This window comes from Narcine bancroftii, chromosome 3, assembly GCF_036971445.1.
Source record: "Narcine bancroftii isolate sNarBan1 chromosome 3, sNarBan1.hap1, whole genome shotgun sequence".
Taxonomy (NCBI): domain Eukaryota; kingdom Metazoa; phylum Chordata; class Chondrichthyes; order Torpediniformes; family Narcinidae; genus Narcine; species Narcine bancroftii.
In genome coordinates, this window is record NC_091471.1 from 258,432,951 (window position 1) to 258,445,835 (window position 12,885).

At 39.9% G+C, this 12,885-nt stretch overlaps 1 protein-coding gene across 7 annotated transcripts in view; it reads right to left on the reverse strand.

Moving 5' to 3' along the window:
- Positions 1-4,330: 4,330 nt before the first annotated feature.
- Positions 4,331-12,885, reverse strand: part of LOC138758575 (EVI5-like protein) — a 424,266-nt gene continuing 415,711 nt past the window's right edge. For all 7 annotated transcript variants that reach the window (XM_069927712.1, XM_069927716.1, XM_069927713.1 and 4 more), the window contains one exon: positions 4,331-8,313. In XM_069927712.1, the coding sequence (XP_069783813.1) occupies positions 7,966-8,313 (348 nt within the window). In that variant the 3' untranslated portion in view covers positions 4,331-7,965. The remainder of the gene's footprint in view (positions 8,314-12,885) is intronic.

Below are 12,885 nucleotides of genomic sequence, written 5' to 3' on the forward strand. Positions count from 1 at the left end.
CTGAGTGTTCCAGGTAACCAGTGAGGTAGTATGGCAATGAGTCAAAACCTGAACATTCGTCGTTGTAAAGAATCTTCCACATTAGAGCAAAACTTACTGACAGTGGTTGGTGGCTGGCTCAATGGCCGTCTTTGTTACCCATAATTTCCCCAAGCAGCTGGAAATGCTCATTTCCCTGGTGCTGACACTGGCGCGGGGGATGATGGGTAACAAAGATGGCCTTTGCTCCAGCATTGAGCCATCTCTGCAAGCTGGCGGGGTGGCCTCGAAGCAGCCTGATCAGATACTGGAGTGATGGTCTGGTGAATGGCCCTGTACCCCTGCTGCCACGTCGGGAGTTAGATGGGGTTGGGGGGAATGGGACAGATGGCGTCTGTGATCAACTCCATTTAAGTCGTTAACTCAGGTTATCAGCATGGAAACTACACAAAGCTGAGAGCAAAAAATGTTTAAATTAATAATTCATAAATGGTGGGGCCCTTTAAAATGCGGGGCCTGTAGCAGATGTTACTCTTGCTGCCATGTTAATCTGGCCCTCAGAGCAGGGGGCTAAGAACGTAGCCACTGATGGAGATTGAGGAGGAGATGTTCCTGCCAACATCACTGATTGTGGTCTGGAGGTGAGCAAATCTATGATCCAATTACACAGAAGAAGGGGGGTGCGATCTTGAGTCCCAGGTCTTGAAGTTTGCTGAAAGGTTTTGAGGGGATGATGGTGTTAAATGCTGATCTGTAGTAGATAAAGAGCATTCTGATGTATAGAACATAGAACTGAACACTACAGCACAGTCCAGGCCCTTCAGCCCTTGATGTTGTGCCGACCCATATACCCTAATAAAAAAGTACTAAACCCTCCCTACCTCGTAAACCATTTTTTTTCCATCCATGTCTCTTAAATTCCCCAATGGTTCCAGGCTCCACCACCACCCCTGGCAATCAATTTCAATCACTTACAACTCATGGCATTATCCCTGACATCTCCTCTAATTACCCCTGACGTCTCTCCTAAACTTCCCTCCCTTCACTTTGTATACATGGCCTCTAGTGTTTGCTGATCCTGCCCTGGGAAACAGGTGCTGGCCGTCCACCCTATCTATGCCTATCATAAATTATAGATCTCTACCAAGTCTCCTGTCATCCTTCTCCACTCCCTTGTATGCATCTTCGCTGTGCAGGTGTTCCAGGGCTTCGTACAGAGCCAGTGAGATGGCATCTGCCGGAGACCTGTTGTTGCGGTCGGCAAATTGGAACGGGTCCATGTCCCCACTCAGACAGGAATGGATTAGCTTCAGTTCCAGCCTCTCAAAAAACATTGTCACTGTGGATGTGAGTGCCACTGGTCAGTAGTCATTATCGAGGTAGCCGTTCTCTTCTTGTCTTTCCTGAAGGCAGCCCACACGTCACCCTCAGGTACTGACGGTACAGGATGATCGGAGACATGCGGATGTGCAGTGGCTCCTCTAGTGGTCAAATCGGGCATAGAAGGCATTGGCTTCATCTGGGAGTGGAGCTTTACTGTCCCCTACTGCACCTGATTTGGTTTTTCCACACACCTCACTGGATATTCTCTTTGTTGCATTTTCCCGAATGCACTTCCTCACACTTGTCTGGATTAAACTCATTCCTCTCCCCATCTAATCAGACCATCTCCATCTTCCTACTGTCCAATGTTTCACTTACTGTCGACCGCACAGACTCGTTTAGTCACACTGCAGACTTGTTTAGTCACACTTCACCCCACCCTCTTATGGCTAAATGATAAACATCGACGATGAAAGTCAGCTACTGAGTACTGAGCCCTGTAAAACAATTTGTATCTGCTGTCCAATCAAAGAAACACTGTCAAAATATACCTGTGGCTTCCTGCCACTGAGCCAGTTTGGGATTGAATTGGCCAACTCTGTTGAATCCCAGTGGCTTTTCCTATTTAAACATCCCGCCGTAAACGTAAAGACACAAGAAAAAGAAGCAGGAGCAAGTTGCATGATCTAACAAACCTGTCCTGACATCATGAGCGATCTTTTTCCCACCCCCCCCCCCCCTACTCCCTGATTATCATCTTTTGTGCCCATTCCCCATAAGCCTGCATTCCCCTTTAAATGAATCCAATGATTTGGCCTCCTTAACTCTCTTGGTTTGTGAATTCTAGTTCAACACACTTTTCAAGAGTGGTCAATTAACACAGAATTGTCTCAGCTTTTCTATCAGTGTTGACCCTGGAAAGAACATTTTATTAGTTTTCAGCAAGGATAATGATCAATACTCTCACCCGTGTGGCAGCGAGCAACCCTTTTCTGTACACGTGTCATTTTAAGAGCCTTAGTGTGGGCTGTGGACCAAGTGGGCTGAATCTGGTCCATTTTTTGTTCATCAGCATGGATTTGATCTTGCAAATATTTCTATGATCACGAACTGCAGCAGGTCATAAAGCACTATCAGACTTTTACTGACTAAAACTGCTGGTACCTTAAAGACCACTCTGATCTGCAAAGATGATCCCAACTTTACTCTAAGTAGCTCCTTATTTTTCCCCTCATAATGTCCAACGATCACCTGGATCACTGTTACCACAAAGGAGACAAACCACGCAGACCAGCTTCTCTTTGCCCAAGCATGTACCTATCTCCCCTCATTCCCTTTCACAAACCCCTGATCCCTCAACTCTGTTACCAAGATGCTGATCGTTCAGCTTCCCCTTCCTGAAGAAATACTTTGAGAAATCCTGAGGAAACAGTTTTACAGAGACCCCTCTCCTCTTACAGGGGTTCTTTATTTGGGGATCAGTTGGAGACGTGTAATATTCCCTGCAGCAGTATTCCCAATATGTAGTATGTACATCTGTACACCCACATACATGCAAGCCTTTTGTTGGCAGGCCATTGAAATGGGATCAATCAATATACATCCAACCGACGTAGAGGATTATGAATCGTCACCAGTTTGGATCCTCACTGCAGAGGTACAGAGGTGAAACAGTCCAGGCAAGAGATCAGTCACTGGATATTCCTTGAAGAAGGGCTCAGATTTGAAATGTCAGCAATACATCTTGATCTTCTATAGATGCTGAAAGACCGGTTGAGTTCATTCAGCATTTTGGTGTGATTTTACTGGATATTCCCTGCCCTGGTGCCTGTTCCCTCAGATCATCTTAGTCTACATCTACTTTGTCTTAAATGGGATGCCATGAAGGTTTAATAAATCAATATTTTGCTTGACAGGACTAATGAGGAACATTTGTTTTTAATTATGATTGGGCCGTTAATTGCTGAGTGTTGAATGAAAGTTGAACGTATTAAAATATATAAAGCTCAGGGATGCTGATAGACTGCAAAAACACAATGCTGGAGAAACTCAGCAGGCCCAACAGTGTCCTTTATATAGCACAGATACATATCCAACATTTCTGGCTTGAGCCCTTCATCACAGAATGAGCAAATTGAAGGCAGGTGCCTTGATGAAGGGCTCAAGCCTGAAACACTGGTTATGTACCTTTGCTGTATAAAGGACACTGTTTGATCAGCTGTTGTGTTTCTAATTCATCCACGGCATCTGCAGTCCTTCGTATTTTACTTCATCCCCGAAAAATCTTGGCCACAGGGACCTTGGGTAGGAACATTCTTGGTGTGCTGCGAACCTTTATAATTTTATGTGCAAATCTACTCATTTGATGAAAGTATTCCTGAGTGAGGTTGAGATTTTTGGACATGAAGATGAGCTTCCAACTTATTGAGTGATGAAGTTGAAGCCGACAGCAATATCATGTATAATGATCAAAGGCCATCACTTCCATACAGAACTCCTGTGAGGAAAGATCACTTTTTCTCCAGTGAACCATGAAAGTCTGCAGATTCTGTGATTGTAGTAAAACACACACAGAAATGCTGGAGGGTCTCAGCCGGTCTCACAGCATCCGTAGGAGATAAAGATATATTGCCGATGTTTCAGGCCTGAGCCCTTCTTCAAGAAACAAGTAAAGAATAAGCAGAGAACAGGAAATCTCAGGATTAAAGACAATGCTGACTGGAGCAGGAATCCAACAAAAGGTATTCATTGGATACGATAAGGAGAGAAGTGAGAACTGATTTTGTTTGTGCGAAAGGAGACAGGGAAAAGGGCATAGAGACTGAGTGAGTTGGAGAAAGGTGAGAAGGGAAGAAGTGATGGGGGGGGGCATTTAACAAAAGCAAGCAATCAGATGTTAGTGCCATCTGGTTATTCTCCATTCATGGGCACGAGATTGAGGTGAATGGGTCACAGTTAACCCAGAGAGATTTCCTCAGACTTTCACAAATGCTCCTGTTGTGTGAGTATGGCAATAAGAGAATCGATCCACAATAATCTGGTTTAATATCTCTGTATCACACACACATCTTTATCAGGAAATCCTTCATAACACAATACACAGAAAAAGCATGTGCTACTTGTGAAAATACAGTGATGGTTGAGTGTACATCTGTAGTTCTTATTTACACAACGAGCAGCTAAATCTGGTCATGACTGAAGCATACATCAGCTTTACAAAATGCATTGTAGCCTGAATGTGACAATACAGACACTTAAAAAACAGAATATGTGCAACAAAAATTCATTTATAAATGATATGCTACACAGTTTTGGCAATACATCATCGCAGAATATGTACAGTTCAGTAACAGCCCTGGCACTTTGCCTATCCTTCTGGACATCTACTCTCTATTCATGTGAGTTCTCACTTTAACACATCACTTAATTGTTACTGCATGGAATGCATGAGACTAACCCGGTTCATATGAGTGAGTGAGCTGGGACTCAGAGGGTGGAACACTTAATATAACACTCAAGGAAAAGCACTGAGTGAGACCAAGGCAGATGCACACTGTAAACCCACCTGGAACTATGGGAAAAGGACCCTGTGATGAAATTCCAGTGATCATTATTGCACATACACATCAGTGGCAGGTGCCATGAGAATGCTACACATTTTCAAGCTCAAAGTAATGAAATTTCCTTTAGGACACATTGCAGGTTTCTCTCACGACAATCTCTTCAGCCCATGACACTGGGGTTCTGAGCATTGGTTTCTCTGGACAGTAGGGACATTCACACCCTTCTCCCTCAATCGCAGAATCCAATTCAGTAAATCTCCATGGAGAACCAGGTGTAGATTCCAGCTGACACTGCCACAGATCAAGATCCTGCTATGCAGCCATTCTCCCTGTTGGGTTGGGCGGTCGAAGCTAGCTCAGAACTGGAGCGAATGGTATTCATTGGATACCACATGGGAAGTGAGGTGAAGAGTCACAGAGTGGGATCTTGTTTACCACCATGCACTTCCCGCTCAAAGTCAACCAGTGCTGACGTAATGTTCAACCGAACCATGAGAATGAGATAGAAGAAACTGATTAAGGTACATCTGCTACACAGGCCATCCAGATATGCAGGGCATATGTCTTATGAAATGTGCCAATCCAACCCAATGATTGTGTCACATCTCAATTAGAAAGTGACAGGGCAAGTCAATACTGGTGAGGACATGTGTCAGTTAAAACACACCGCATTAGTTTTGCATCTGGGATAAACATATCTGCAGTAAAATCATGGTTTTGCCTATTCATATGGTAAATACCACCAAGAATATGTACCGTCATACATGAGTCAGTCAAGTTATTTGCTTCTTGGGAGCTTGAGATTTTTATTGGCAACAATTCTCAAATCAGTTCTCTAAAAGAAACATTTGGAAATCAGCACCATTGAGAGAGCTAAAATTAGAGGAATTTGCAAACTCTGTGAGCTCCAGAAGACATTTGGCATCAGGGTTGAGCCACCAGTTTCATTTCACCTCAAGGTCTGAAGCTTTGCTGTGCTCAACGGCTGATGTCTGATAAATTCTGAACTTTGTCTCCTGTGAACAGAGGCAAATCTGACCAAAGCATTCTGATATCTGGTTGATGGAAAATTCAGAAATCCTTGGAAGGGAGCCTGGGGTGCCATTCCCACCTCCCGCAGCCATCCTCTGAGTGAGACAGTCGTCACAAATCTGCTCTGTTCTTCACAAATTAAATCAAAACACAATCTTTTATATTTTGCATCTGACCTTTCAAGCAATGGTCCTGCTAAAGTGATGAGGACAAATATCTGTACTTCATATACATGTAGACACGGATGCAGTGTGACAAAATCCAAGGGTGTCCCTGGACAGTGGCAGAATGTTGCAAGATTTGTTGATATATAGAGGGGAATAAAGCAATGGTCCAGGACCAGGTGGCAGAACGTGAGCCACTTTGCTTTGGATTCTTAGTTTAATTAATATTCCAGCAGCAAAGGAGCTTGGAAACTCACTAATGGCGCTTGGGAAAGGGAACTTTCTGTTACTATGCAGGTTTACAAGAAGTCAACTCAACATCAATTGCATCAGCGAGGCCCTGTATTGGTCAGGCAATACCCTGATATCCCACTGAGGATACAAAGCACCATCAGGTAAATGTCCGTCTTACAAAGGAGTGTTTAGGCACCTCCTATTCTATGTTCTTTAAGCAATGTCAGTTCCAATATCTGGAGAGTTCTCCCCAGGAGAACTGAGTACAGGATTGGAAACCTCACTCTACCACATTTGTCATTGTAAAACTCATTTAGAAGTAAATGAATAAACATAGCGAGCCTATCGATTCTTTCCTCAACAGCATTGCTGAATCTGCCAAATCGTCATCTCTTACAGAGGGTGCTAACGTGTTAACAAGTGGTTGGCGATGCACAACCTCCAGCCTTGGCTTGCTGGAGGATTACAGTACAATTAGTGACCAATAGCTTGAAGAAGTAGCATAATGCTTACCTAGACTTCCCAGGAGATTATTTACTCCACGTCAAACAGATGTGGGGTGGGGAATCAATAATACTTGGTATGTAGATGAAGCAGCAATGATCCAATGGCCACCCTTCATAGAATCAAAACCTGGTGTTATTCAAACAAATTACTTTTTTACTGAGAATGCCACTGCCCCTCCTGACGAAAGGGATGAGGGGGGTCTCAGTTACAAAATGCTAACATTTATATTTGGAATGAAAGTTTTGAAAAATTGCAAGCTCAATCCAATTCAAAAATTCAAAAACATGCAAAAAGAATAATCCATAGGTTAAAGTTTAAAAAAATCGACAGAGATTAAATGTAAAGAACGCGCTCCGGTTTAATTAAACAGACATCCAGGCAGTGAGAGACTGGAACATTTGAGTGTTGATGAGAGAAAGAAAAATTCTTCAACAGCATGAGTTTAATTTCTCCTGGAAGCAAACACAAAATCTAGAAGCATAAATTTATTGGATGAAGACAGGCTTAATCATTGTTTTAGCAAGGTTCTGGAAAGGACAGTGCATCAGCCAGATGGTTTATGGGTGAAATTCTAAAGCAAGCAGTGGATTGATCAAACTCTGTGCCAACAGGCTCCTTGTCCGTCTGGTACTCTGGTTGGAGTGTTTACTGCCCTGCCACTTATTTGACTACCAGAATAGTGAGTTACTGCTGCCAGGAATCCAAAGTGCACAGTCCACTGCCTGGCTAGTCTGAGGAACTGTGAGAGACGAGAGTGGGACTCCCACAAACATCAGGCTAGGGTCGTTAACTTTCAAGTGCTTTTGTGCTGCACATAGAGCACGCAGATGGAAGACTAGTGGGGGTGGGATGGGGGCAGTCACTCCACAAATAACGAGCACCACAGTGGAGCTACATTTCACCTCTTTGCATCCAGATTTAAGGAAACACACCAGAGAAACTCTTCCAAATCTCCCTAATTCCTCACTGGCAGATTCTACAGCTTGATTAGAGAGCAAGATGGCTGATTAAAAAGAAAACTCCCCTACAAATAACATATTACATTGGCAAGTGAGTGGAATTTAATGTTAGGCCCAAAATCAGAGCTTGAAGCAGCTCAGAAAGGCCTCAATAGTAAGTCTCACTCAGTGGAATGCAGACAACGGGAACAAGCTGGTCCTTTATTAGACTGTCGTGGAGATGGATGATGCCTTATTTGGACTATCGTTGCACATGACATGATTCACCACGTCTGCTTCAGGCTCCAGGGCAGAATTGCGATCTTCCTGCTCGCTGTCACTGCTACCACCACTGTCCTTTCTCGAGATCGCCAGCCCTCTGAGAAAATGGCTGTTTGCGTGGGGAATCGGATACAGTTCTCCCTGCAGACCACTCACTCCCATGGGGCTCGGCAAGAGATCCTCGTCGGAGGAGTGAATGAATTCGTCATCTTCCACCAGATGGTTTACAATGTGAATGCCATCGAAGCTCATTGGAGTTTGAAAGTGCCCTTGACCTTTGAACAGCTGGATCTGCAGACAGAAAGGAACATGGACAGAAAAATCAGTGAGAGCTCCAAAACCTCTGTGACATTTAATAAGGTAAATGTAATGGTACACTTGCTCCACATTCATCTCCAGAGGAGGTCTTAATCTATTGGAAGAGTCCACATGCAGCATTCTCCTTTCCAAATGATCTTTGGCAAACTTCACCAGTGAGTCTTATTTTATTGCTGTCCATCCAGTCACAACCATTTGAAGAGAATTGAATTGTTTCATTGTCACATGCAGTAAAAAAGCTTTGTTTTGCATGCTATCCAAGTAAGTGGATAATAATAATGCAATAATAACAAATTAATACAGATAACACAGCAGGCAGTTGTCAAAAATCTACAGACACTCTGTTGTTTTTTTAAATTTTTTTATTTTTCACACCATGAACCATACTGACCAAAATACATACAGACATTTTTCTCTTGAATATATACAGTGTCATTTTCTCCCCCTTTTCCCCCTCCCTTCCCTCCTTCCCTCACCCCCTTCCCCATTTATTTGAAGTTCAATCTATAAGATACATTAAACCCGTTAAACAATGTTGTCACTTAATAAAAATAAACAAGAAATTTTACTGAGTCAGTTCTTTTCGTTATCTTCTCTTTCTGTCATTTTAGGTGGTGGAAGTCCACAGTAGGATTTCTCTATTGTATTTCATGTATGGCTCCCATATTTGTTTGAATATCGTGATGTTATTTCTTAAATTATATGTTATTTTTTTCTAATGGAATACATTTATTCATTCAAGTTGTCTTCTAATTTCCAGGTTGACATAATACATTTTTTTGCTACAGCTAGAGCTATCATAACAAATGTTTTTTGTGGTCCATCCAAATCGAGTCCAAATTCTTTATTTCTTATATTACTTAGAAGAAAGATCTCTGGGTTTTTTGGTATATTGCTTTTTGTGATTTTATTTAATATCTGGTTTAGATCTTCCCAAAATTTTTCCACTTTCTCACATGCCCAAATTGTTCCCATTTCCTTTTTACAGTGAAAACATCTGTTGGGTCCCATTTATTTAACTTTTGAGGTGTGATGCATAGCTTGTGTAACCAATTATATTGTATCATGCGTAACCTCGTGTTTATTGTATTTCTCATAGTTCCGGAGCATAGCTTTTCCCATGTTTCATTCTTTATCTTTATGTTTAGATCTTGTTCCCATTTTTGTTTAGGTTTACAGTTTGTTTCCTCATTCTCCTTTTCTTGCAGTTTGATGTACATGTTTGTTATAAATTTTTAAATAATCATTGTGTCTGTAATCACATATTCAAAATTGCTTCCTTCTGGTAACCTCAGACTGTTTCCCAATTTGTCCTTCAAGTAGGTTTTCAGTTGGTGGTATGCAAACATTGTATCGTGAGTTATATTTGTCCTTCATTTGTTCAAAAGATAATAATTTATTTCCCAAAAAACAATTTTCTATTCTTTTGATCCCTTTTCTCTCCCATTCTCTGAAGGAAAGGTTATCTATTGTGAAAGGGATTAGTTGATTTTGTGTTAATATTAATTTTGGTAGTTGATAATTTATTTTATTCCTTTCTACATGAATCTTCTTCCAAATGTTGAGCAGATGGTGCAATACTGGTGAATTCCTACGTTGCACCAATTTTCCATCCCACTTATATAGTATATGTTCAGGTATCTTCTCCCCTATTTTATCTAGCTCTAATCTGGTCCAATCTGGTTTTTCCCTTGTTTGATAAAAATCTGATAGGTATCTTAATTATCTATAATAATTCTTAAAGTTTGGTAGTTGTAAGCCTCCTTCTTTGTACCATTCTGTTAATTTATCTAGTGCTATCCTCGGTTTCCCCCCTTTCCATAAGAATTTCCTTATTATTTTCTTTAGCTTCTTGAAGAATTTCTCCGTTAGGTGAATTGGTAAAGATTGAAATAGGTATTGTATCCTTGGGAAAATGTTCATTTTAATACAGTTTATCCTTCCTATTAGTGTTAGTGGTAAATCTTTCCAATGCTCTAAGTCGTCTTGTAATTTTTTCATTAATGGCTGATACTTAAGTTTATATAGATGGCCGAGATTATTATTTAGTTGTATACCTAGGTATCGAATTGCTCGTGTTTGCCATCTAAATGGTGATTCTTGCTTAAACTTTGTGAAATCCGCATTATTCATTGGCATTGCTTCACTTTTATTTGCGTTGATCTTGTACCCCGATACTTCTCCATATTCCTTCAATTTCTTATGTAATTCTTTTATTGATATTTCTGGTTCTGTTAAGTATATTATAACGTCATCTGCGAATAGACTGATTTTATATTCCTTCTCTTTTATTTTTATCCTTCTTATTTTGTTTCCTGTTCTTATCAGTTCTGTCAGTGGTTCTATAGCTAACGTGAACAGTGAGGAAGATAGTGGACATCCCTGCCTTGTTGATCTGCTTAATTTAAATTGGTTTGATATATATCCATTTACTGTCACTTTTGCCAATGGTCCCTTATATAATGCTTTAATCCAATTAATACATTTCTCTGGTAGGTTGAATTTTTGTAGTACTTTGAATAAATAATTCCATTCTACTCTGTCAAATGCTTTCTCTGCGTCTAAAGCAACTGCCACTGTTGGAGTTTTGTTTCCTTGTACTGCATGGATTAAGTTAATGAATCTACAGATATTGTCCGTTGTTCGTCTTTTTTTAATAAATCCAGTTTGATCTAGTTTTACTATTTTTTGGTACACAGTCGGCCAATCTGTTTGATAATAGTTTAGCTATTATCTTATAATCTGTGTTAAGTAGAGATATTGGTCTATACAATGCTGGTGTTAGTGGATCTTTCCCCGTCTTTGGTATTACTGTAATTATTGCTGTTTTGCATGAATCTGGTATGTTTTGTGTTTTTTCAATCTGGCTCATTACTTCCAGGAGAGGAGGAATTAATAAGTCTTTAAATATTTTATTGGGAGTCCATCCTCTCCCGGTGTTTTATTGTTCGGTAGTTTTTTTAAAATATCTCCTGTATTTCTTCTATTTCAAATGGTTTTATTAATTTATTTTGCTCCTCTGTTTGAAATTTCGGTAGTTCAATTTTAGTTAGAAATTTATATATTTTGTCTTCTTTGCCTTCGTTTTCAGTTTGATATAGTTGCTCGTAGAATTCCCTGAAGTTTTCGTTGATCTCCGTTGGGTTATATGTAATTTGTTTGTCCTTTTTCCTTGATGCCAATACCGTTCTTTTAGTTTGTTCTTCCTTAAACTGCCACACTAGTATTTTGTGCGTTTTTTTCTCCTAGCTCATAATATTTCTGTTTTGTCTTCATTATGTTCTTCTCCACCTTATATGTTTGTAGTGTTTCATATTTTATTTTTTTGTCTGCCAATTCTCTTCTTTTAGTTGTATCTTCCTTTATTGCTAATTCTTTTTCTGTATTTGTTATTTCCCTTTCCAACTGTTCTATTTCCCGATTGTAGTCCTTCTTCATCTTAGTTACATAACTTATTATCTGTCCTCTGATGAATGCTTTCATTGCATCCCATAGTATAAACATCTTTCATTGATTCCGTATTTATTTCAAAGTACATTTTAACTTGTTGCTCAATTAATTCTCTAAAATCCTGTCTTTTAAGTAGCATGGAGTTTAATCTCCATCTATACATTCTCGGTGGGATGTCCTCCAGCTCTATTGCCAATAACAGGGGTGAGTGACCCAATAACAATCTAGCTTTATATTCCATTTTCATAACTCTTCCTTGAATGTGGGCTGATAACAGGAATAGGTCTATCCTTGAGTATGTTTTATGTCTACCTGAATAATATGAATATTCCTTTTCCTTTGGGTGTTGTTTCCTCCATATATCCAAAAGTTGCATTTCCTACATCGATTTAATTATAAATTTGGTTACTTTGTTCTTTCTGTTAGTCTTTTTTCCAGTTTTATCCATGTTTGAGTCCAAATTAAGGTTAAAATCCCCTCCTATTAGCATGTTCCCTTGCATGTCTGCTATCTTCAAAAAGATATCTTGCATAAATTTTTCATCTTCTTCATTAGGTCAATATACATTGAGTAAATTCCAAAATTCTGAATATATCTGACATTTAATCATTACATATCTCCCTGCTGGATCTATTATTTTCTCTTCTATTTTGATTGGTACATTTTTATTGATTAATATAGCTACTCCTCTGGCTTTTGAATTATATGATGCTGCTGTTACATGTCCTATCCAATCTCTTTTTAATTTCTTGTGTTACACTTCAGTTAGATAAGTTTCTTGCATGAATGCTATATCAATTTTTTCTTTTTTCAGTAAATGTAACAGCTTCTTCCTTTTGATTTGGTTATGTATTCCATTAATATTTTAAGTCATATAGTTCAACATTGCCATTTCATACTTTGTTTATCTTTCCTTTCCGTTTCTTCATCACCATCTTCCCTTCTTATCCATTTCTGTTTTTTTTTTAACACATTGTAAGTCAACATTTCTAAAACATAAAATATTTCCACTATTCCCATATCTAAAATTCCTTTAACCCCAATAATCCCTCCCGACTCTGAGTTGCCCTTTGTCCCTTGTCGGGCAACCACATC